This window comes from Macrotis lagotis, chromosome 3 (genome assembly GCF_037893015.1).
Source record: "Macrotis lagotis isolate mMagLag1 chromosome 3, bilby.v1.9.chrom.fasta, whole genome shotgun sequence".
NCBI classification, from domain to species: Eukaryota; Metazoa; Chordata; class Mammalia; order Peramelemorphia; family Peramelidae; genus Macrotis; species Macrotis lagotis.
In genome coordinates this window covers 3694379-3716459 of record NC_133660.1, presented here as the reverse complement: position 1 = coordinate 3716459, position 22081 = coordinate 3694379, and the positions used below count along the sequence as shown (strand labels likewise).

At 35.5% G+C, this 22081-nt stretch overlaps 1 protein-coding gene across 6 annotated transcripts in view; it reads right to left on the bottom strand.

Annotated features, from left to right (window-relative positions):
- Positions 1–22081, bottom strand: part of PDLIM5 (PDZ and LIM domain 5) — a 241033-nt gene that overhangs the window by 20621 nt on the left and 198331 nt on the right. For all 6 annotated transcript variants that reach the window (XM_074228062.1, XM_074228061.1, XM_074228065.1 and 3 more), the window contains 3 exons: positions 16118–16286; positions 6096–6276; positions 1409–1529 (listed from right to left, as the gene is read on the bottom strand). In XM_074228062.1, the coding sequence (XP_074084163.1) occupies positions 1409–1529; positions 6096–6276; positions 16118–16286 (471 nt within the window). The remainder of the gene's footprint in view (positions 1–1408; positions 1530–6095; positions 6277–16117; positions 16287–22081) is intronic.

Here is a 22081-nt window from a genome sequence, read left to right as displayed (position 1 = left end):
TTTCAACCTGTACTTTTGAGTTGAGGAAGACAGAAAGATTTAAATCTATAACCCATTCAAACAAAATGCTCTTAGTGAAGTGTTTGAGCCCAAACACATCCATGAAGGTGAGAATATTTTGTGTCCTGAGAGTTTAGTATAAAGATAACATAAAGGAAACAAGTAAAAAATAAGAAAGCAATAAAAATGCTATTTTTATTATATTTCAATTACACAGAAATACAAAAACATTTAATAAAATTCATTCAACTATTCAACATTTAGTGCTTCATCTGAATACTTTTCAAATCCTTGGGATGGACCTTTGCCCCAATTTTAAAAGAACTGCTTCATCCCCACTATATAAAGAGCAAATAGGAGGGAGTTTAATGACTTATCAATTTTTTCTGAGCCATAGCTTCATATAAAGTGACCTCATCATCTGTTCTGAAGCATTCTGAAGTATTCCTAGCACATAAAATATATCATAGACAAATGTAAGAATTACAAACTATTCTTAAACCAAATTTCAATAGGACTTGGAGAGAGCCATGTCATTAGTCTCCTAAATTTTTTTAAAAAATCATTCCTTGAAATATGCATAGCTTTCCACTGAAGATAGAATTTAAAAAATACCAATGGAAAAGAAACACTTTAATCTGTAGATTAAGAGAACAGTGCAATTTTTTTTTTATCTTCTATACAAAGACTGTAAAAAATAATTTTACCTTTTAGACAAAATTGGATTTAAAAAACTAAGCATCATTTTTTAAATCTGTAAATTTGGGATGAAATTACTTGTATTTAATGTTGTAAAAGATATCATGCATGTGAAGAGCTTTTCAAAATGTAATATAAATGCTAAATAAATACCAGCTATTTATTATCTTTTCAAATTGAAAAGAATATACGATTAAATATAAACTATATCTCAAGGAGATATGATTTCAATATTGGGAATCTGGGAAAATGGTTTGTTATCTTATTATATCTAATTTATGACACATAAGAATAGATTTTTCCTACCTGAGGAAAAATATATTCAATAGTTAAAAAGATTAAGGAGTACAGATCAGACCTTGTCTTTTGTTGGAGTAGGGACTTCCAGGTGAGGAAACCTTCCCCCAGTGAGGTGAAGTTGACACCTTCTCCGTGACTTATAAAGAGCTTTAGAGAGATGTTTATAGCATTGAAAGATTAAATGACTTATTCTAAGTTACACAATCATTATCTGTCAAAGGTGAAACTCGAATTCAGGTCTTTCTGGCTTCAAGGTGAGTTAAGTTTGAAAGGGTAATGTAACTGGGGGGAAAAAGTAAATTTTGAAAAATGGGAATTTTTTCTAAAAAACATAGCCCAATTCTTTCTCTTGAATTTTTATCAGGTGAGGCTCCATAAGACCTATACCCAATATCAAGACTTTGCTCACCTGTTTCACAGTAGGGATCCCCATCTTCCAAATGGAAAACATTGTTTCGAATAGGTTTATTGCAGGCCACGCACACAAAACAGGAAACATGCCAAGTCTGTTTCAAAGCATTGATGACTTCCTATTCCAGAAAGTTAAAAAAAAATCAATTACATTTGAAGGAAGACGGTATATAATCAATATGATCTTTAAAATTTTTTTAAAGTTTTATTTATTTTTAAAATTTTTTTATTTACTTGATTAAATAATTTTAAATTTAATTTAAAAATTAAATAAATTTTATTTATTTAAGGCAATGGGGTTAAAGTTACTTGCCCAGGGGCAGCTAGATGGCGCAGTGGATAGAGCACTGGCCCTGGAGTCAGGAGGACCTAAGTTCAAATGTGACCTTGGGCACTTAATAATTACCTATCTGTGTGGCCTCCGGCAATCCACTTAACCCCATTGCCTTGGGGAAAAAAATAATCATTTAAAGTTACTTGCCCAAGGTCACACAGCTAGGTAATTCTTAAGTGCCCAAGGTCACATTTGAACTCAGGTCCTCCTGACTCCAGGACCTGGTGCTCTATCCTCTGTGCCACCTAACTGCCCTCTTATTCTCACAATATTATTACTATTTGTATTCAGATAGGGCCTGTGTAGGGTGTTTTGCTTCCTTGGGCAAATAGTGTCATTCCCCTGGATGCAAATAGCAATGGTGGAGTAAGAAGTGGCCCAAACAAGGTTGGGAGGTGGTAAAAGAGAGACAGAACAGTAACTGTCTCTACCCCAGTAAGAAAGGTGGTGACCACAGAGTTCATTCCTAGTTTTGTGTGTGTGTGCCACTCCACAATTTTAACAGACCACCCTGTGGAATAGGTCAAATAGAGGGATGCTCTAACCTTCTTCTTCACACAAGGACAAACACGTGATCCTTCTATGATTTATGATAGAATCTATGTATTTTTCAAACATACAAACCAAACACTTTAGACTATACTGCTGGATTATATCCCAAGCTATGAATCTTTCTTTGGAAACTACATCTCTCACAAAGCTCCTCATCTGTTCTGTTTTATTTTAAGAAATCCCTTGAAACTCTTTAGGAAAGGGTCAGGGCACTATCCCTAAACATCACACCCAGGGGAAAGATGGCAACACCATAAACTCATGTTTTATTTCTATATATTATAGAATAATAGGAATAAAATAGAGTTGACACCATTTCTAGAACCCTAGATAGGATATTTAACCTCTTAGGGTCCAGAAGAAACACTATAAATTGCAGGAAAGGTGCTGACTGATATGATAGAGACAATTTCCTCATTTAGAAGTCTCCTATAGCAACGAGATTATAGAGCCAATTCTTTATCCCTATAGGAGTACATTGCAATTAGTAAGCTTTAGAAAGATCTAAGATTACTAAATTCAGTTCTGTGATAAAAATGTTTAACTCTTTCTAAAATGGTGACAATGGATTTGTAAAATGCTAATATGGATTTGAACCAATAAGGAACCCTGTGTGCAAGATATGAAGGCCTGGTAGATGAACCAGATTTGAAGCCAGAAATTTGGTTGGATTGCTTTGCTTTGTAATACCCCATGGACAACAGAAATAACACTCCAAGATCAGCTCTAATGTCACAGATTCACTGAAAATCAGACTAGAAAAAAAATCAGAAGCAGTAAAGGTAAAAGTCTTTATTAAAATTAAATCATTTGGCTTCACCTCTGACACTACTGGACTCTAGGGAAAATTTTGCAAGGTGTCCGATCTTTTAGCTCTTCTGAGTCACGTGGTCCAACAAAAACTTGTCAAAGTTTGTATATAGAATTTAATATTTATTTACAACTGCAATGTAACTTATATTACCAATGGGTATAATACTGAAATGTAATAATGTCACATGAATGGATTTTGAGGATTGTATCTGGCTATGACACAAGCAGGTCACATCTGCTTTAGAGATTAGAAATTGCAGAATTGCTGGTCTGCATTAATAAAAGGAGTCTGTCATAAGATGGTCCTTACACTAATGAAATCACAGGTATAGACCAGGAAAAAAAGGTACTGCTAAGAAAAAGGACAATTTATATTTTCATCTACATATATTTATTAGAAAATGAAAAAAAAGAGGGGCAGCTAGGTGGCAATGGGGTGGCTAGGTGGCATAGTGGATAGAGTACGAGCCCTGGAGTCAGGAGTACCTGAGTTCAAATCTGGCCTCAGACACTTAATTACCTAGCTGTGTGGCCTTGGGCAAGCCACTTAACCTCATTGCCTTGAAAAAAAAAACCTAAAAAAAATAAGTACAGAAAATGGAAAAATTTTGATCAGTTCTGCTGATTTTTTAAAATTTTGAATAATATTTTATTTTTCCCAAATAAATGTAAATTTTTTTGACATTCATTTTTTAAAAGATTTTACTTCAGTTTTGAGTTTTACAATTTTTCTCCCAATCTTACTTCCCTGCCCCCTCCAAAGGAAAGCAATCTGTCAGTCTTTATTTTGTTTCTATGTTGTACATTGATCCAAACTGAATATGATGAGAGAGAAATCTTCCTTAAGGAAGAAACAAAAAATATAAGAGATAACAAGATCAGACAATAAGATATCTAGTCCCCGCCCCCCCCCCCCCCCCCAATTAAAGGGAATAGTCCTTGAAATTTGTTCAAACTCCACGGCACTTTATCTGGATAGAGATGGTATTCTCCATTGCCGTCTGCTGATTTTTTTTAATCCCCCTTCTTTTTACTTTCTTTTGTTTTTTGTCTTTAAAAATATTCCTTGTTAGAGGGGGGTGGCTAGGTGGCGCAGTGGATAAAGCACTGGCCCTGGAGTCAGGCCCTGGGTTCAAATCCAATCTCAAATCCGGCCACTTAACCCCATTTGCCTTGCAAAAACCTAAAAAAAATATTCCTTGTTCTAGAAGATGGTTCTCTGGGAAGGGAGTAAGGGAAAGACACTGGGAGAAATTATGATAATATTTTTTTTAAAAATCAACATTTGTTTAAAAGAAAAGAAAATGAATAGTCAATAAGGGTTAACTATCTAGTATGGTCCTAAGTAGCAGACATAGGAATCAGGAAATGTGGATTAGAAAACTGCCTCTAACCCTTAACCACTGTGATCATGGTGAGGTCACTGAACTCCTCCCTTTAGTTTCTTTCCTGATGGATTGGCGACAACACTAAATGCATTCTCTACTTCATAGAGTTGTGAAAGAAGTGCTTTGAAAAATCTGAAAGTACTATCCAAATAAATGCCATCATTATTATTACGACTTGGTTATGATCATAAAGCAATTTGGAGGCAATGAGCAATAAAGGAGATTCAATAAAAAGAATACTGCCAGAAATCTACAGCTAAAGGAGAATTGCATTTGTTTTTATGTCTGATTGAGTAACTTGGGTTAACAGACCACAGAATGAAACACAGATTTAGAAGGCATGTCAAATTCCCTCATCTTGCAGATGATGTAACTGAAGAAATCTGCAAGATCACAAAGATAATAATTGGAAAACTGAGATAAGGACTCAAGTCCTCTAACCTCAAAGTTTGTCTCCTTTTCACTCTCTCAACCTACCTCCCCCGAATGTCCCAAGTCATCAGAGAAATATTTTCTCATCATTCCTTTCTCTACCTTTCTTTAATAGGTGAGCAAGGCTTCAATGGTTTGGATTATATCTTCATTGAGAGAGTCTGAGACCATTTCTACAGTTACAGATAGTATATTTCCTTTGGTCAGAAACCAATTTAGGAGATGTAATTTGGTTGGTTACTTCACTAGGTCCACTTCCCAGTTAGTAAGATAAGACTATATTTTTTAAAGAGTATTATAATTCGGCAAAGGCACAGGAATCCGATTTCTAGGAAGCATGTTGGAGACATTCCCATGATCTAAATTGGTTTCCAAAACAAACAGGCCACTGCTGTTTCTCTCTCTTCCAGAAAGACATATACTACCTCGGAGGCAAAAGTGCAAATGCCCAGACTCTGACCTCAAAATCCAGTTTTAAAAACTCCAGAGAAGAAAACAATAACACCTATTTTCTGAACATCTTGGTGAATTCATCTGTCCTCAATTTACTCTTTCAGCAAAATGTGTGGTTTTAGCTTTTTCTGTCAAAAGTCTGTTTCCATTACCTACTCAGTCTCATAAAATTAAAGTTATATTTTAAAATATTATTATGTGTGTGTAAGAAAAATACATCATTTATATACTTCATATTTTTTGAATGTTTCATGAGGTCCTACAGTTGAACCCTAGCAGGTAGGAAAAAATCCTGGTCTTAAAAGAAGGCTGGAATTTAATTAAAACAGTAAAGGTGTCAATGCTGAGAACTATTGTGTGTGTGGTCTGACTAGACTCAGTCTAGGCTGCCTCTCTCTTCTTAAGCAAGCAGTATACTGGGAAGGCAGCCCACCCAGGTCCCTGAGTATCCACAGTAAATTATTTTTGCTTGGTGGCCTAGCTTCCACTAGCCAAACAGGAAAACAGCAAGATGAAACCACAGGCTACCTACCTATCCTCCTGAGTCTCATGAGGCTCTACCTCGGGAGTGGGGGGTGGGAGCAAGCTTCTCAATTCTGTCCCCCTTCATCATTGACAAGGGCACAGAACAAGAAGGAAAGGATAAAGACATCCCTGAATAGAAATATACCATAGGAATAAACATGTGCTCTACAAAGCTTTGCCAAACTTACTCCCAGGATCTTCCTTTGGCAGCGACCACATTCAGGGGCAAAGAATTTCTCATAGCACAGCTCACAATATAGGGCTCCCTTCTCCTCCACAAATCCAATATAAGCCATGGTGTTTTTGCAGTGGGCACAATTAAACTCCTCGGGATGCCAAGATTTTCCCAATGCCACCAGGAAAGGTCCTCTGTCAAAAGAAAAAATTCCATTTTCTTCAGAACTAGAACGTCCATATTAACACACTAGGGTTATAGAAATCTACTTGTGACTTTCAGTTCCAGACTAGATCTTCTTAGAGCACTTTCCTTGGGACCCCAGAGTTCTTCAGAATTCCACGATGATTTTATAGATGAAGAAACATTAGTTGCCACACAACTAATAAGGGAAGATTCAGACTTAAGGGCAGTCAAGAGTAGAACGAGCAAGGCTAATTTATGTCCACCATATGGAAACTCTGTTGTTTTAAGTGGGAAGAAGAATGGAAGAAAGAACAGGTAAGACATTGCTCTGCAAAAGGCCTATGCTGAATGGTTGTTTTTGGTCTTACACAGAGAATACACATGTTTTTACATATTTTAGTGATGGAAAGAGCCAATCTGGCTAAAAAATGATGATGATGATGATGAAGTGTGACAGCACTAAAATGACTTGATACAAAAAGGTAACAACTCAATCATTTTTTCTTGTATTTTTTTAATCAATAAATATTTATTAAGCATTTATTACAGGCTAAGCCCTGGGGGATACAAAAAAGAGGCAAAAGACAGTCCCTGCCCTCAAGAAGCTCACCACTGTACACAGGAATCTATTCTACATATTCGTCTTTTTAATTTCCTCCTAGTTTAAGACTAAACTTTAATCCTGATTAAACAGTGCCTGCTATTTTCTTTTTTTTTCTTTTTAGTTTTTGCAAGGCAGTGGGGTTAAGTGGCTTGCCCAAGGCCACACAGCTAAGTCATTATTAAGTGTCTGAAGCTGCATTTGAACTCAGGTACTCCAGACTCCAGAGTCCATACTCTATCCACTGCGCCACCTAGCTGCCTCTCCACCTAGCAGTCCCTTGCCTGCTGTTTTCAATAATAATGATAATAATAACAGCAAACATTCACATTTGCTCTTTTTATGTGCCCAGGACAACTATCTCATTTGATCTTCACAGAAATAAGTGCTTTTATTACCCCTATTTTACAGAAGAGAAAACTGAGGCAAAAAAAAGGAGTAAGGTGGCTTGCTCAAGGTCATGCAGTAAGTGTGAATGTCGTAGTGTGGAATGGTTAGTGCAAGAACTAAGTTCAAGTCCTAACTTTGCTTCTAAGACTATACAATCTTAAGCCACTCACTTTACTCTCTGGGGTTGGTTAATTTTTATCCCTTCCTCAATTTAATAAAAAAAGCCACTTATTTTTCAATTTTATTAAAACAATCATCCTATCACAAAATGAACACAAACTCTAAAGGACACACAGAACATTAACTACTCTGCTGTATTATGGCTTATTCCTACTCACCATGAAAGGGGCTTAATTTAATTTAAAAAGAAATGTCCTTTGCTGCACATTTGTTTAAAGGAGGTTTTATCCCATTAGGCATGATACAGTCTCGTGTGCTTAACAAGAATCCATTAGATAGCCGTATCTTGGCATCAGGGATGATGCCACTGAAGGCCTCTATATGAGGTTCTTTTCCTGAAGCTATAACATATCTTGCATTGATGGAGGGTCTTTTATCTCCAAGGTAGTTTGAGATTTATTATGTAATTTATCCATACAATAGTCCTGTGAGACAGACCAGGGCAAGTCTGATTTTTCTAACAAAGTCTGATTTTACAGGCAAGGAGACCAAAACACACGGAGGTCAAATAATCTGCCCACCATCAAAGTCATCAGTGGCTGAGCCAGACCTGGGCAGCCTGAGAGCCCGCCTCCTATTGCATCCAGTTGGTTAAACTGACTGTTAGACTTGATGACCATGGAGGAGGAGGAGGCATACAGGTATGGAGTTATCCCTTCCACACTGAGGGTGTTGGGGATATGGCTCTCCCATGATCTGGAAAATAACATAAAAATATTTGACCCTCCATATTAGAGGAGAAGTCTGAATTATTATGGTATTAAAAGATAAAAAATGTGAATTATGCAATACTATACCTATTTTACACATTTTGAATTTCTAAACTCTGTATCCTGTTAGCCTTCTTCACAAGACTTCCCCCATTTAATTTCTTTCTTTTTCTTTTTTAATTTTTAGGTTTTTTGCAAGGCAAATGGGGTTAAGTGGCTTGCCTAAGGCCACACAGCTAGTTAATTATTAAATGTTGGAGGCTGGATTTGAACTCAGATTCTCCTGACTCCGGGGCTCTATCCACTGGTGCCACCAAGTTGCCCCCATTTAATTTCTTATGCTGATCCTCAATGTATCAAAACTTCTTTGGGCAAAGTTACAATAAGGAAGGAATAACTGTAAGCATGAAACCCTTGACTTCTAAATAGATGATTTAGTGGCCCAGACATAAAAATCAGCATTAGAATTTTTTGACATTTTTCTTATTTGGGGTTCTGAAATTAATTTTAGTTCCTTCCTTTCAATAAAAATATCCAAGCTTCTCCCAACCCTATGCTCCATTCCAACATCTTTGAGACAATGGAATGGAAGAAATGTAAGACTTAGAAAACACATATGAGGTAAGTGTAGAAGTCCTCAGTTACACTCAACCTGTTGCTGACTTAGAAAGTGACACAAAATTAAACTTCATTTCATTAGGCTGTCTCTAGGGCAGTCCAACTGTTTCCTTTCATTCTGATTAGTGGGAAAAGAGTTTTAGAGGGAGTGTAAGCAAACAGGTTTGTGAAAACCACTCCTGAATCTTTAAGAAATCATTCTAAAATCTTTAGCAGCTACTGACCCCAGATTCCCACAGGTCCGGCTGCAGGGGCCACAGTGATCGCCCTGATGCCCTCCAGCATCCCAGTAGAGGCACATTCCTCATCAGGGTCCTTTTATTTATATATAGAGTAAATAAAACAATCCTATATATGCATACATACATACATAAATATGTATGTATGTATGTATGCATATATAGGATGCATACATACATAAATATGTATGTATGTATGTATGTATATATATATATATATATATATATATAAAATATAAAATATAAAATATGTAAAACAAAGGACTCTCTTCTCCACTGTGTCAGCACTGACTAATTTACAGCCTCATTAGCACAGTACTGACACTGAAGAGGTTCATATAATTCCAGAAAGGATTAAATTTCCCTTTGCCTGCACAAGAATAATAGCCCTGGATATCTACAGAGTGTAAGAAGGGATTCAACTACCTCCAACAATGTTGTGCACTCTATGAGTTCTCAATTAAATACCTGTTGATGTACAAATGCAGGGAGGGGAAGGAGTGGCAACATCTGGTTCACTGAACTTGTAAGTATGGCTTAAGGGCTATGAAACCAAACTTTTTTCTAATGACACCCTCAATCTCTATTAATCTTGTAATAAAAATGGCAGGCAAGATACAAACAGCAAGGAAGAAAATAGCAAAATAGCAAAAGCTCATTAGAATGAAGTCAGAATACCTTTTCTCAGAAATGCTGTGACCCAAGATAATGCTGAAGGACTTACAGGAAAGAATACTATCCATCCCAAAGTCAGAGTTGATGGTGACTGAATACAGACTGACGCATATTTTTTTTAACTGTATTATTCTTGAGGTTCTCCTGTCTTGGGGAGGGGGTTATATTTACTTTTACAATGTGATTATTATGGTTTCTAACCTATATCAAATAACTTGCTTACTCAACTGAAGGAGAAGAGGAGAATTAGGAACTCAACGTTTTAAAACTGAATGTTGAAACTTGTTTTTGCATGTAACCAGGGAAGATAAAATTAAATTAAATTAAAAAAAAAGAATGGAGTCATAAAAATGAAAGAAGGAAATGGGATATAGAAGTAAGGGTGTATACTTTTAAAAAACCATCCACTAATGATTCATGGGAGAGGAAAAATAATCCAAGGATTCATAAAAAAAAAACTTTTTTTTTATTGTGAGAGTAAGAAACAGGACATTCTCCTTGTCCCTCTTTAAAATAATAATAATAATGATGATGATGATGATAAACACCAAAATATAGCATTATGTTCAATTAAAGTAACAATTAATAAAAATAATGTCCTTCAGTCTAATATACTGGTTCATACCCGATCCTCCTATGCCATACATAAGAAGGTGGGATGTAAGGAGAGGAAAAAGGTCCCTTAGGCCTTTTGACTCCCATATTAAATTCAACTAGTCTAGATGCAAATACCAAAAATGAGGCCATTCTTTTTCCTTTGGTGTGAAAAAATCATGATTTCCAAAACTGTCATTTCTGATTTCCAAAAAGAGAGAGATGTTATTCCATTGAAGAATACCATTCCTTTGTAAGCTTCCCAAACAGGAAATTCAAAGCTTGTGTCCTTTGAAAATAAGACTGAATTTCAGAAATAACTATTATTTCTAAACTTGGGGTAGGAAGCAAAATAAACAGAAATAAATAAATTAAACTTTCAAAGTGAGCACAGTATATTTTTTTTATTATTTTAATCTAGAGTGCTGCATTAAAAAAAATTTCAAGCAAAGATTCATGCCGGAATGAATTTCTTCTCGTTTGTTCTCTGTTTCTTAGGGTTTTGCCTCAAAACTGCTACAGCACCATCTTCTATTGGAGCTTTTTCTTAATTCTCCCCATTAGTGAGCACCTTTCTCCCAACCCCCATCCTGTTACCTTGCATTTACTTAGTATACATACATATATTCTATTATTTACATGTCACTTTTGATAGACTAGAACCTCCTTGAAGGCAGGGACTGTTGAATATTATTTTTATATCCCTGCATCACATATAGTACCTTCTATATGCTTGTTTAGCTGTGTCTGACTCTTTCCTACCCCATTTTGGGGAGTTTTCTTGGCAGAGGCTGGACTGCTTTGACATTTCCTTCTCCACCCCATTTTACAGATGAAAAACTGAGGTAAACAGAGTTAAATGATTTGCTTAGGGTCAGAATTGTCACAGAGTTATTCAGCATTGAGGCCAGATTTGAACTCATGAGGATGAGTCTTCCTGATTCCCAGTGCTCTATCCACTCTGCCCTCTAAGTAGACCCTTAACAGGGACTGAATAAATGTGTGCTCATTCATTTGATGTAGAAATAGAAGGGGAGAGAGAAGAATATGAGTCATTCTTAGAATAAAGAGAAAAAGACAAAAGAAATTGAGAATGTGGGCTGGGGTGGGGGTGGGGAAAGGGGGGAGAAAATGTGGGGGGCAGACTCAATGAGATAAAGCAGTACATGCACAAAAAGAGATAATAAAGGTAGTAGCAGAAATTAAATTAGCATTTTTGCTTCCACACTGTTTGCAAACTTTGAGGCAACCATTAGGTCAAAAAAGTATATTTACTGAATAATAAACCTGTATGTGTATTACACTAGTTTTCCTGTTTGTATGCTGGAGATAACTATAGTGAGGGTTTTTCGTGTCTATAAAACAGTTTGAAGTGTATTGACTCTAATTCTGGACTCTTCTGTTTCATCTTAAAACTTGAATATATGGTACAGATATAAAAAAAAAAGGATCAAGATTTTTTTTAGTTTTTTTTTTTTTTTGCAAGGCAAAGGGGTTATGTGGCTTGCCCAAGGCCACAGAGCTAGGTAATTATTAAGTGTCTGAGGCTGGATTTGAATTCAGGTACTTCTGACTCCAGGGCTGGTGCTCTATCCACTGTGCCACCTAGCCCCCCCCCCAAAAGATAAAGATATATTTTTTGAATTAAAAAAAAATCCACACTGTTATAGGAAATATTTTATTTTCTATTCCAAGTTTGGAATGTCTATGACTGCTAAAATTCATTCTTTATTTTCAAAGGACAAAAACTTCTAAAAGGTTCCAGTTTGGGAAGGTCAAGTAAATTATAAAGAAAAAAAAATTTCCATGAAATCATACCACTGCCTTTTAGAAAATTACAAATGACAGCTTTGGAAATTTTTGCGTTTTCCACACAAAAACAAAAAATAAAGGCCATAAAGACCTCAACTTTAGGTATTTTCCTCCAAGTCAGGTGAAATTAATATAGGAGGAAAATATAGATATTGGGACTAAAGGTCTTTGCTATGCCCAGGGCTCCTATTTGTTTCTGTTTTCCTTTGATGATTAAGGGCAATGCCAAGAAAAGAATTAGTCTGATAATTTATTTTAAAGCACTTTTGTGAAATCAATCAGTCACACTGGTTTCTTAGTACTTAGACTAAATAGATGACTGAATTGATTGCATTTTTCACTTTTGTTCTGATGTCCCCTAGCCAAGCTAGCTAAATTTCAATGGAACAGAGGTCAGGTTAAAAAAATAAAAAGCATAGCATACATAATAAGAAATCAAAGTTTATTGATGTTCCAGGTCTCCTTTCTCCCATAAAACTATAAAGAAGTGAAGTTGGAATATTGCTGGTAACTGTGTATAATGTTCAACAGATTTTAATGAAGTTAAATTTTTCTGCCAAGCAACTAATTTTTCATTTGGACCCAATTCCCTAGATATAAGCAAAATGTATTTCAGCTACAATAATTTGATTTATTATTAAATTTTCTCTTATATCCACAATCTCTCCCTCTTTTCAATGTCTTCCAAATAGTTGCCACATTCATAATTCTTAAAATAAAGTTTTCATCACTTGTATCTCTGCTCAAAACTCTGTAGGGGCTCTTTTTTGTCTTTAGGGGCATCTTCAACCCTCCCCAACCTGGTATTACCTACTTCCTTCAAGGTTCAACTTGGGTGACATTCTTCTGTGACACTTTAATACCCCTTGAAATATTTTTATGATTTATTTGTTGCAAGCATATTATATTCCCTGGGCTCACATCCCTATAGTAGAGTATAAGCTTATGGGGGACATAGTTTATTTAATTTTGTCTTTATATTCTTGAAACCTACCAAAACATCTAACTTAACAAATATTTGTTGGATTGAAACCAACAGTAAATCTAGCATTAATTTGGGATGGGAAGGGATGGAGCCTACTGTAACAATATGATTTTTTTAAAATCTCAATATAACCTCAAAAATATACCTATATTTGCCAAAAAAATCCTGAAATCCCTAACAAACATCCCTCTCCCCCCAAAAAACAAATATATCCAATTCTGAGGTAAATAAATTCCATGCAGTGTAACTCAGGAGAAACCTTTTCAATATAGCAAGGAAAAATAAAGAACCCTTAAACAGATTATCACATGTAAAAAAATAAACAATGGAGATTAGATTGGGGGCCCTAAGTATATACTTTAAAAAGGCAACCAGTTCAACATCAAAACTTGGGTGATTGAATTTTGAGATTCTCAAAAACATCATTTTTACAGTTTCATTAGAAAAATAATTTTTTTTGCACTGATATCACTAAGTTTTGCATTGTTTTGAAATCATCCAATATTAGTGATTAACAGTAGAAATTTAAAGCATCATTAAATACCAGCCCAGGGTATATTATATGCCAGAGTTGTGACTGTAGAGAAAATGTATGAGAGAATGTCACCTGAGCCAATTTGTACTTTTTTTTGAAGAAAAGCTGATATGAGGAGCTGTGTACCATAATTATGTTCTTATGAACTCTGAACCTACCATAATCTCCCCAAACTTCTGTAAGGTCTTGAGAGGGCCAGGTGAATGTGGTCTATTAATTAGTGTTATGTGATCCTGACAAGAGCTAATCCCCTTTCCTAAAACCTCCTGAATACATGAATCTTTGATGCTCAACTGATAGCAAATTCGTGGGTAATGCCAGTCAAGATAAAATGTAATGGGTGCTGAGTGAGCAGTAAGGAGAGGCCATTGAAGTCTACATATCAGTGATTTACTAATTATGCATGCAGGAAAATTACCTTTTAAACTAAAGTAAATATGAAGAAATTTCAATGACTTTTCTTTCTCAATAAATTAGCTTCAATGAAGTAGAGACTAGCTAATAAAATACAATATATATATATATATTTAATGACATCAAATTAATTTGACTTTCTATCAAAGAACTATTTAGTAAACACATAATACCACTGACAATGTGATACCTTTTCCTTCTTAACAGGGGTTTCTTCTCCAGGTCTTTTATTGTAAATAATATTTTTTCCCAATTACATGTAAAGAGAGTTTTCAACATTCCTTTTTATTAGATTTTGAGTTCCAAATTTTTCTCCCAACTTCTCCCCAAGACAGCAAGCAATCTGATATGGGTAATACATGTGCAATCACGGAAACATACTTCCATATTAGTCATGTTGTGAAAGAAGAAATAGAACAAAAGGGAAAAGCCACAAAAAACAACAAAAAAAGTGAAAATAATATGCTGCAATGTGCACTCAGTCCTCATAGTTCTTTCTCTGGATATTTTCCAGGTCTTTTGTAACTGAGCACTAAAATCTAGATAAGCCTCACTAGCACAAAAATATCTCAAACCTTAAAAGTGCCTCTGAAAGTGATTTTATTCCACAGGAAACCAAAATGATGGCAACAGGTACATATATAAAGACTTGAAAACCTGCTTGGTCTATGGTATCATTTACTGAGCAAAATCAGTACTCTGAGTTTTTAAATTTAAAACTAAATTTAGTTTTAAATTAAATTTAAAACTTTTATTTTAAATTAAATTTTTATTAAATTTGGTAAAATTATTTTATAAAATTATTAAAATTAAAATTTTATTTGAAACTAAAGTAGCAAACAAATGAACAAAAAACAAACCTAACGCAGTTACAAAATTTGAAAGAGATTAATTTTTCTTCACAGTGTAAAACATGTCTCCCTAGACTGTCCCTTGTTCCCTGGCCCAGTTGTCATTCTGGTCTCATCCTGAATAGCTCTGGGTCCAAGCATACATTGTCTTTGTTTTTTTTTTTTTTAATTTTATTTAAGGCAACGGGGTTGAGTTGATTTGCCCTGAGTCACACAGTTAGGTAATTATTAAGTGTCTGAGGTCGGATTTGAACTCAGGTACTCCTGACTCCATGGCCAGTGCCACCTAGTTGCCCCATACATTTCATTGCCTTCCTCCAAGTTAGGGCAAAACCACTGCAATGTTGGGGTTGAAGCACATGCTATGCTAACTGTTATATGCTTATCTTTGTTCCAAGTTTTCAGACACTTCAAAATTAATTTTTCTACATTTTAACTACATATTGTATAATATACCTTGCTATGAAACTTACTTTCATGTTCAATCATCTTTTAAAAATCATTACGCTATGTTATGCTTGTTTTATACCATAAATTAAAAATTAACTAAATGAAAAATGTTTAAGAAAAAGGTACATCATCCTCTGGAAAACCATGTGGGCATACACACACACACACACACACACACACACACACACACACACACACACACAAAATTGGTTTACTTGCCTTTCTTTCCTGCTTGATAAAACATTGCATAGTACTGAAATCCAACAGGAGAGGAAGATGGCATGGCTTAAGGGACAGAGTTGCCCTTGGGAGAAAATAGGGGCTGCATTTAAGTCACCCCTCTTAGAGAAGCTAGTCCCTGAGCAAATCACTTGGTTGTTTGGTGACTCTCTGAGACAACAAAATGAAGACTAGGTGCCAACCTGCACTTGTAGAGGGAGTTTCTTCAACAAGAAAACAATTTTATTTTACTATCCAAAAAAATCCCTTATTCCTTAAATAAGGAAGAGAGAGGTCCTCATTATAAAAAAGGTTCAAGTGTCCTTGATGACTAAGTTACATCCAAATGCCTTTCTTGACATTCAAGAACCTGGCCCCTCTGTTTCCAATCTTATCACCCAGATGTGGCCAACAAGAAAGCTCTCTTCCAGTTGGTAAAATAGAACCTAGCATTGAGCTATAGTTCAGCATCATCATGATATGTGATAACAGATAATTCTAACTATTCCCTATTAGGATGTAAAGAAATTAAAATCATTACTTCCAGGGCATTCATAAAAAAAAATAAATACAAACCTGATGACCTGGTTACACTGAGCACACATTGGAGTGCGTTTTCCTGCAGGAATGTGCTCAGCTCTCTGCACAAAGGTGTCTTGTTCATTTAGCTGAGGCTGGGCTGGGCTAGTCAGTGCAGTGGCTCCAGATGGAGGAATGTTGTTTGAGATTCTTCCAGTTGATGGAGCTAAGGATTAAAAATGAAAAAAACAAACCCCATTAGGAAAATCTTGTTTTGTATTCTATATAACACCTACACACAAATAATAATAGATAAGGATCAGTATAGGGTGGAGAATCTGTATTCATTGTAGGGGTCATCTACTCTCCAGTCATTCATTGCCTGCTGACCCATTTCATGATACTCTACCATAGGCTGTTCTTCATTTTCAAAGAGGATTAATGATATCACAGGGTGATATCCGTACTTTTATTTAAATAGAAGTGAGGCAGAGTTGTAGAGTCAGCCCCACTCTCTCTTCCTGAGTCACTGAGTACAGTGACAGGACAAAAGTCAGAAAAATTGATGCAGACTGAGAAAGCAATAGATAACCTTGGCATCTTTGATGCCTGACCAAGTTCTAAGCCCTCCACAGTGCCTGCCTCAGCTGCCTGGAATGGATTCTTTTCATCTGCTCATTCCTGTGGGGAAAATATTTACATGCTTGGGGTAGACAGCTTGCTAACTCATTCCCCTGACCCCAACATATAACATTAAAGAAAAGTCCATGTGTGAATGCTAAGTGTTCTCAAGAGTTTTGAGCCTGGCTTGGGAGAATTGAGTTGTAAGAAATTCATACTAGTAACAAAATGGCTCTTCTTCCTTCCTTCCTTCCTTCCTTCCTTCCTTCCTTCCTTCCTTCCTTCCTTCCTTCCTTCCTTCCTTCCTATCTGTCTTTCTTCCAGCTTTGACCTAAAGCCTCTTATGAAGTGATAGCCAAATGTATGCTTGAGTGACCACCAAACCCTGAGAAGCTTTCAAAATTCATCTAAGGCTATGAAAAAAGGGATGGAGCCAAAATGACAGAATAAAGACAGGGACTCACCTGAGTCACTCCAAATATCTTTAAATAATGACTTTAAACAAATTTTAAACTGACAAAAACCCACAAAAAGACTGAGTAAAACAATTTTCCAGTCCAAGACAATTTGGAAGATCCAAGGGAAAGTTCTGTGTACCAGGGTGAGAAAGGAGCATAGTTTGCATTGCAGCAAACTGGCCCCAGAAATTCAAGAACAGACCATGGGGGGAGACTGAGTCAGTGGTAGTGGTGAGGGTTTCCAGACCTCTCAGTCCAGATATTACCAAGGACAACTTGGAAAGTCAGCAGGAAAAGTGCGCTGCACCAGGGTGAGAGTGGAGCACAGTTCAGCACAGGTCTCAGCAACACAGACCAAACCCCAGCATACCCGGAGGAGACCCTGGGAGTCTTTGTATCAGCAGTGGCAGCTGCTCTCATTCCATAGAAGGAAAGCGGGTCTGAAGGATTCTGTTTGCTATCACTGGGGCAGGACTCTATTGCTTTTGTCTATACTCAAAATCTGGGTCTCAGTCTCAGAAAAAGAAGCAGAAGCACAACAGTTTACTGTCATCGAGACGCAGAGACGCTCCTTATAGTTCCAGGGCAGAAAGAAGTCTGTGGTCATCCACAGACCAGAGAATAGGTCAAGAGAGTAGTACAAATCTCTCCTTAGATCATAACATCTTGGAAGAGTTTAAAACTTGCAGATTCCTAGAAATATCTCTGAAAAAGCTAAGGGGGGTCCCCCCAAATCTTGGGATAGTGTAGCCTCTACAATGGAAGCAGAATTCCACCTTGGCAAAGAATTAAAATCAAGTCATAGACTGAGGAAATGAGCAAAAAACAGAAGGAAAAAAATCTGACCATAGACAGTTATTATGGTGATTGAGGAAGATCAAAATACACACTCAGAAAAAGATAACTAAGACAAAGTTTCAACATTAAAAGCCTCCAGGAGCTTGGAAGAGCTCAAAAAGGATTTTGGAAACAAGTAAGGGGTGTGGAGGAAAAATTAGAAAGAGAAATGAGAGTGATATAGGAAAATCATGAAAACCAAGCCAGCAACTTAGTGAAGGAGACTAAAACAGTACTGAAGAAAATAACATCTTAAAAACCAAATCGGATCAAATGGAAAAAGAAGTCCAAAAAGCCAATAAGGAGAAGAATACTTTAAAAAACAATTGACCTGGAAAATAGATCATAGAGAGATAATTTTAAAATCACTGAACTACCTGAAATGTATAATCAAAAAAATAGCCTAGACATTATCTTTCAATAAATCATCAAGGAAAACTACCCTGATATTTTAGAAGCAGAGGATTAAATAGAAATTGAAATCACCTCCTGAAAGAGATCCTAAAATGAAAACTGCCAGGGCTCTTATAGCCAAAATTCAGAGTTTTCTCATCTCAAGGAGAAAATAGTGCAAGCAACTAGAAAGAAACAAATCAATTATTGGGGATAACACAAGATTTAGCAGCTTCTACATTAAGTGGTTATAAGGCTTGACATAGGATATTCTGGAAGGAAAATAGCTGCTACCCATCAAAATGGAACATATTTTTTCAGGGAAAAAGATAAACATTCAATGGAACATGAATTTCAAACTTTCCTGATGAAATGTCCAGAGCTGAACAGAAAATCTGATCTTCAAATATGAGACTCAAGTGAACCTTAAAAAGTTAAACAGTAAAGTCAAATCAAAAGGGACTTAATGATGTTGAACTGTTTATATTCCTACATGAGAAGATGATATTGATAACATATATGAACTTTCTCATTTATTAGGGGAGTTAGAAGAAGCATATATAAATAAGGCAGGAGTTAAATATGAAGGGATAATAAATTAATAAGATGCTGCTAAGGGGTGAGAGATGAATGTAATGGGAAAAGGGTAAGGGTGGAAGTAGAATGGGTCATTATTTCACAGAAAAGAAATAATAAAAGGCTTTTTTAGTTAAGTGTGAATAGGTGGAGTTGAACAGGAGAGAGTCTTGCTCTAATTGAAATTGGTTCAGAGAGAGAATAACATATACACTCAATTGGGTAGAGAAATCTATCTTCACCTAGAGGAAAGTAGGAGGGGAAAGGATTGAGAAAAAGGGAGGGGGAGGTGATAGAAGGGAAGGAAGATTGGGAAGGGTGTGATCAGATGCAAAACAACTTTTAGAATAGAGAAAGGAAGAAAGGAAAGAGAATAGAATAAATTGGAGGTGGGGGAATAGAATGCAAGGAAAAAACAATAGTAATTTGTGAAAAAATATTACAACAAAGTTTCTCTGATAAAGACCTCATTTCTCAAACACAGAGAACTCAATCATTTATCAAAAATAAGAGTCATTCTCCAACTGATAAATGATCAAAAGATATGAACAGTTTTCAGATGAGGTTTTCAATGCTAATTATGGCTATATTTAAAAAAAATGTCTTAACTCACTATTGAAAATTAGGACAATTCTGAGGACAATTTGATCTTATACCTATTAGACTGGCTAATAGGATAGAAAGAGAAGAATGACAAATATTGGAGGGGATGTAGGAGAAAATGAGACAATGCATTATTGGAGGTACTGTGAAATGATACAACCATTCTGTAGAGCAGGTTTGAACTATGACTAAAAGGCTATAAAACCATGCCTACCCTTTTACACATATATATGTATATAGATAGATAGATAGATATAGATATAGATATAGATATTTATAGCTGCTCTTTTCTGGTGGCAAGTAACTAGAATTGAGAGGATGTCCGTTATTTGGAGAATAGTTGAAGAATGTGTGGTATAAGACTATGTTAAAAGAAATGATATGCAGGATGCTCTCAGTAAAACCTGGAAAAACTTACATAAGCAGATGCAATGGGAAAAGCAGCTGTGAATTGCTTACGTTTTCTCAGCAATACTGTGACCCAAGAGAATTCTGAAAGACTTATGATAAAGAATATTATTCATCACAAAAGACAGAGCTGATGGTGTCTGAATACAGATTGAATACATCTTTTTTTTTTTAACTTTACTTTTCTTGATGTTTCTTTTTTTTAGATGCAGGGCCTATGTTTATTTTCACAACATGACTATTATGGTAATTCTTTGCATGACTACACTTTTTTAACCTCTAATAAAAAACTAACTTTCTCAATGAAGGGGAGTAGGGTGGGAAGAAGAAATAGAATTTGGAATTCAGAGTTTAAAAAATAAATGTTAAAACTTGTTTTTACCTATTACTGAGAAAATATGAAGACACTAAAACAAGTAGCACAAATACTCTAAGTAGTTGCAAGTAAATGACTGCTTTACAATAGAACTGAATGAATGTTATGCTACAATGAGTTAAAATTCATTTTTAAAAAAATGCATGTAAATAAATCCCCCCTACACAACACAATCAACTCCCAGAGCTGCAGCAGTTTAAAAAGTACTCATGAAAACTTTATTATAACATGGGATATAGTTCAAGTTTTATTATTTCTATTTTTAAAATAAAGAAGTAAGTTTGGAAAGATTCAATGATGTACACAAGGTCAGAGAACCAGTGAGTGACAGATTAAGAAACCAAAATAGAGATTTATTAATTTCTTTATAACTATTTATAATAAATATTTTGTTTATTTATAAATTTATACATAAAATTCATTCATCCATTTATAATTTATCAATTGATTTGTTCATTCATTCATTTATTCATGTCATTCACTTAGTCATTCATTTATTTACTGACTCTGCCAGGAAGTCAGGGAGTTGCTATTAAATTCCTTCTCCTTGTGGTTTTTTCCCCTTGTCTTGCCATCTCAGTTTTGGCAAACTGTACTCAAGAGCTGTTTCTCAGCTGAGGTTGCTTTAACAGCTTAGATTACTTCCTTAAATGGGTATCATGTTCTTCAAAACCTCTGTATCAATTATTTTAGTTTTCTATAAAAATCCTATTTTCCCAAATAATGTCTTTCTGTAAAATCGTCTGAACCATTTTCAACTAATAGGGTGGCTATTTAAAAATATGACCTGGTAGTACAAAGCAGGATTTGTGACTCTGGGGAAGGAGTGGTCAACTTCTGGTTTAAGTGGTTCCATGACTTTAACAGGGCAACGTGATCATCAGTCTAGCATTCTTGCATTTGTTCAAGCAGGAAATCTATACTGTAGCTCAGACTTAATATCTGTCTTATTACTATTGATTCTGAACTAAAAATAAAACCAAATCAACAGATGGAGAAAATGCCAAAGCATGACTAAGAATGGAGAGTAAACTGGAAAACTCTGGCCTCCTTCATCCTCAATGTGAAATTAATGTGCAAATAGAAACTGATATTTCTGAATGGTAATACTACTAGCAAGTAAGCCCAAGTCAAAACAGGTACCAAGGCATCATAGATTTCGTGCTGGAAAGGACTCTAAAAGTTATCAGATCTAATTTTATAATATTAAAGATGAAGAAGCTGAGGCACAGAGGGGCAAAATGATTTGCTCAGACACACAGTTAATAAGTAAGTGTCTAGGTTAGCATTTGAACTCAGCTCTTCTTGTCTCTTGGAAAGTAGGTGGCAAAGTGCTGAGTCTGGAGTCAGGAAGACTCATTTAAATCTGACTTCAAACACTTGCTAGATATGTAACACCTAACCTTGTTTGCCTCAGTTTCCTCAACTGTAAAATAAACTGGAAAAGGAAATAAGTCACTCCAATATTTTTGCCAAGGAAACCCCAAACATGGTCAAAAAGAGTCAGTCAATACTGAAATAAATGAACAACAGCTTTCTGATTTTATATTTCAGCATTCTATCCATTAGAAAGAGGACAGTTTCTAACAAGGACAAAGTTACACTCCTCTAGGGTAAGAAAACATCTAGCACAATTGGAATAACTATTAAAAATAGCATGAGTTACAGGGCTAATTCATAATAGGATTTTGATTCTTTTAATAGATAAAGTTTGCAGTCTACAATTCCCAAGGAATATGTTTTTCACAA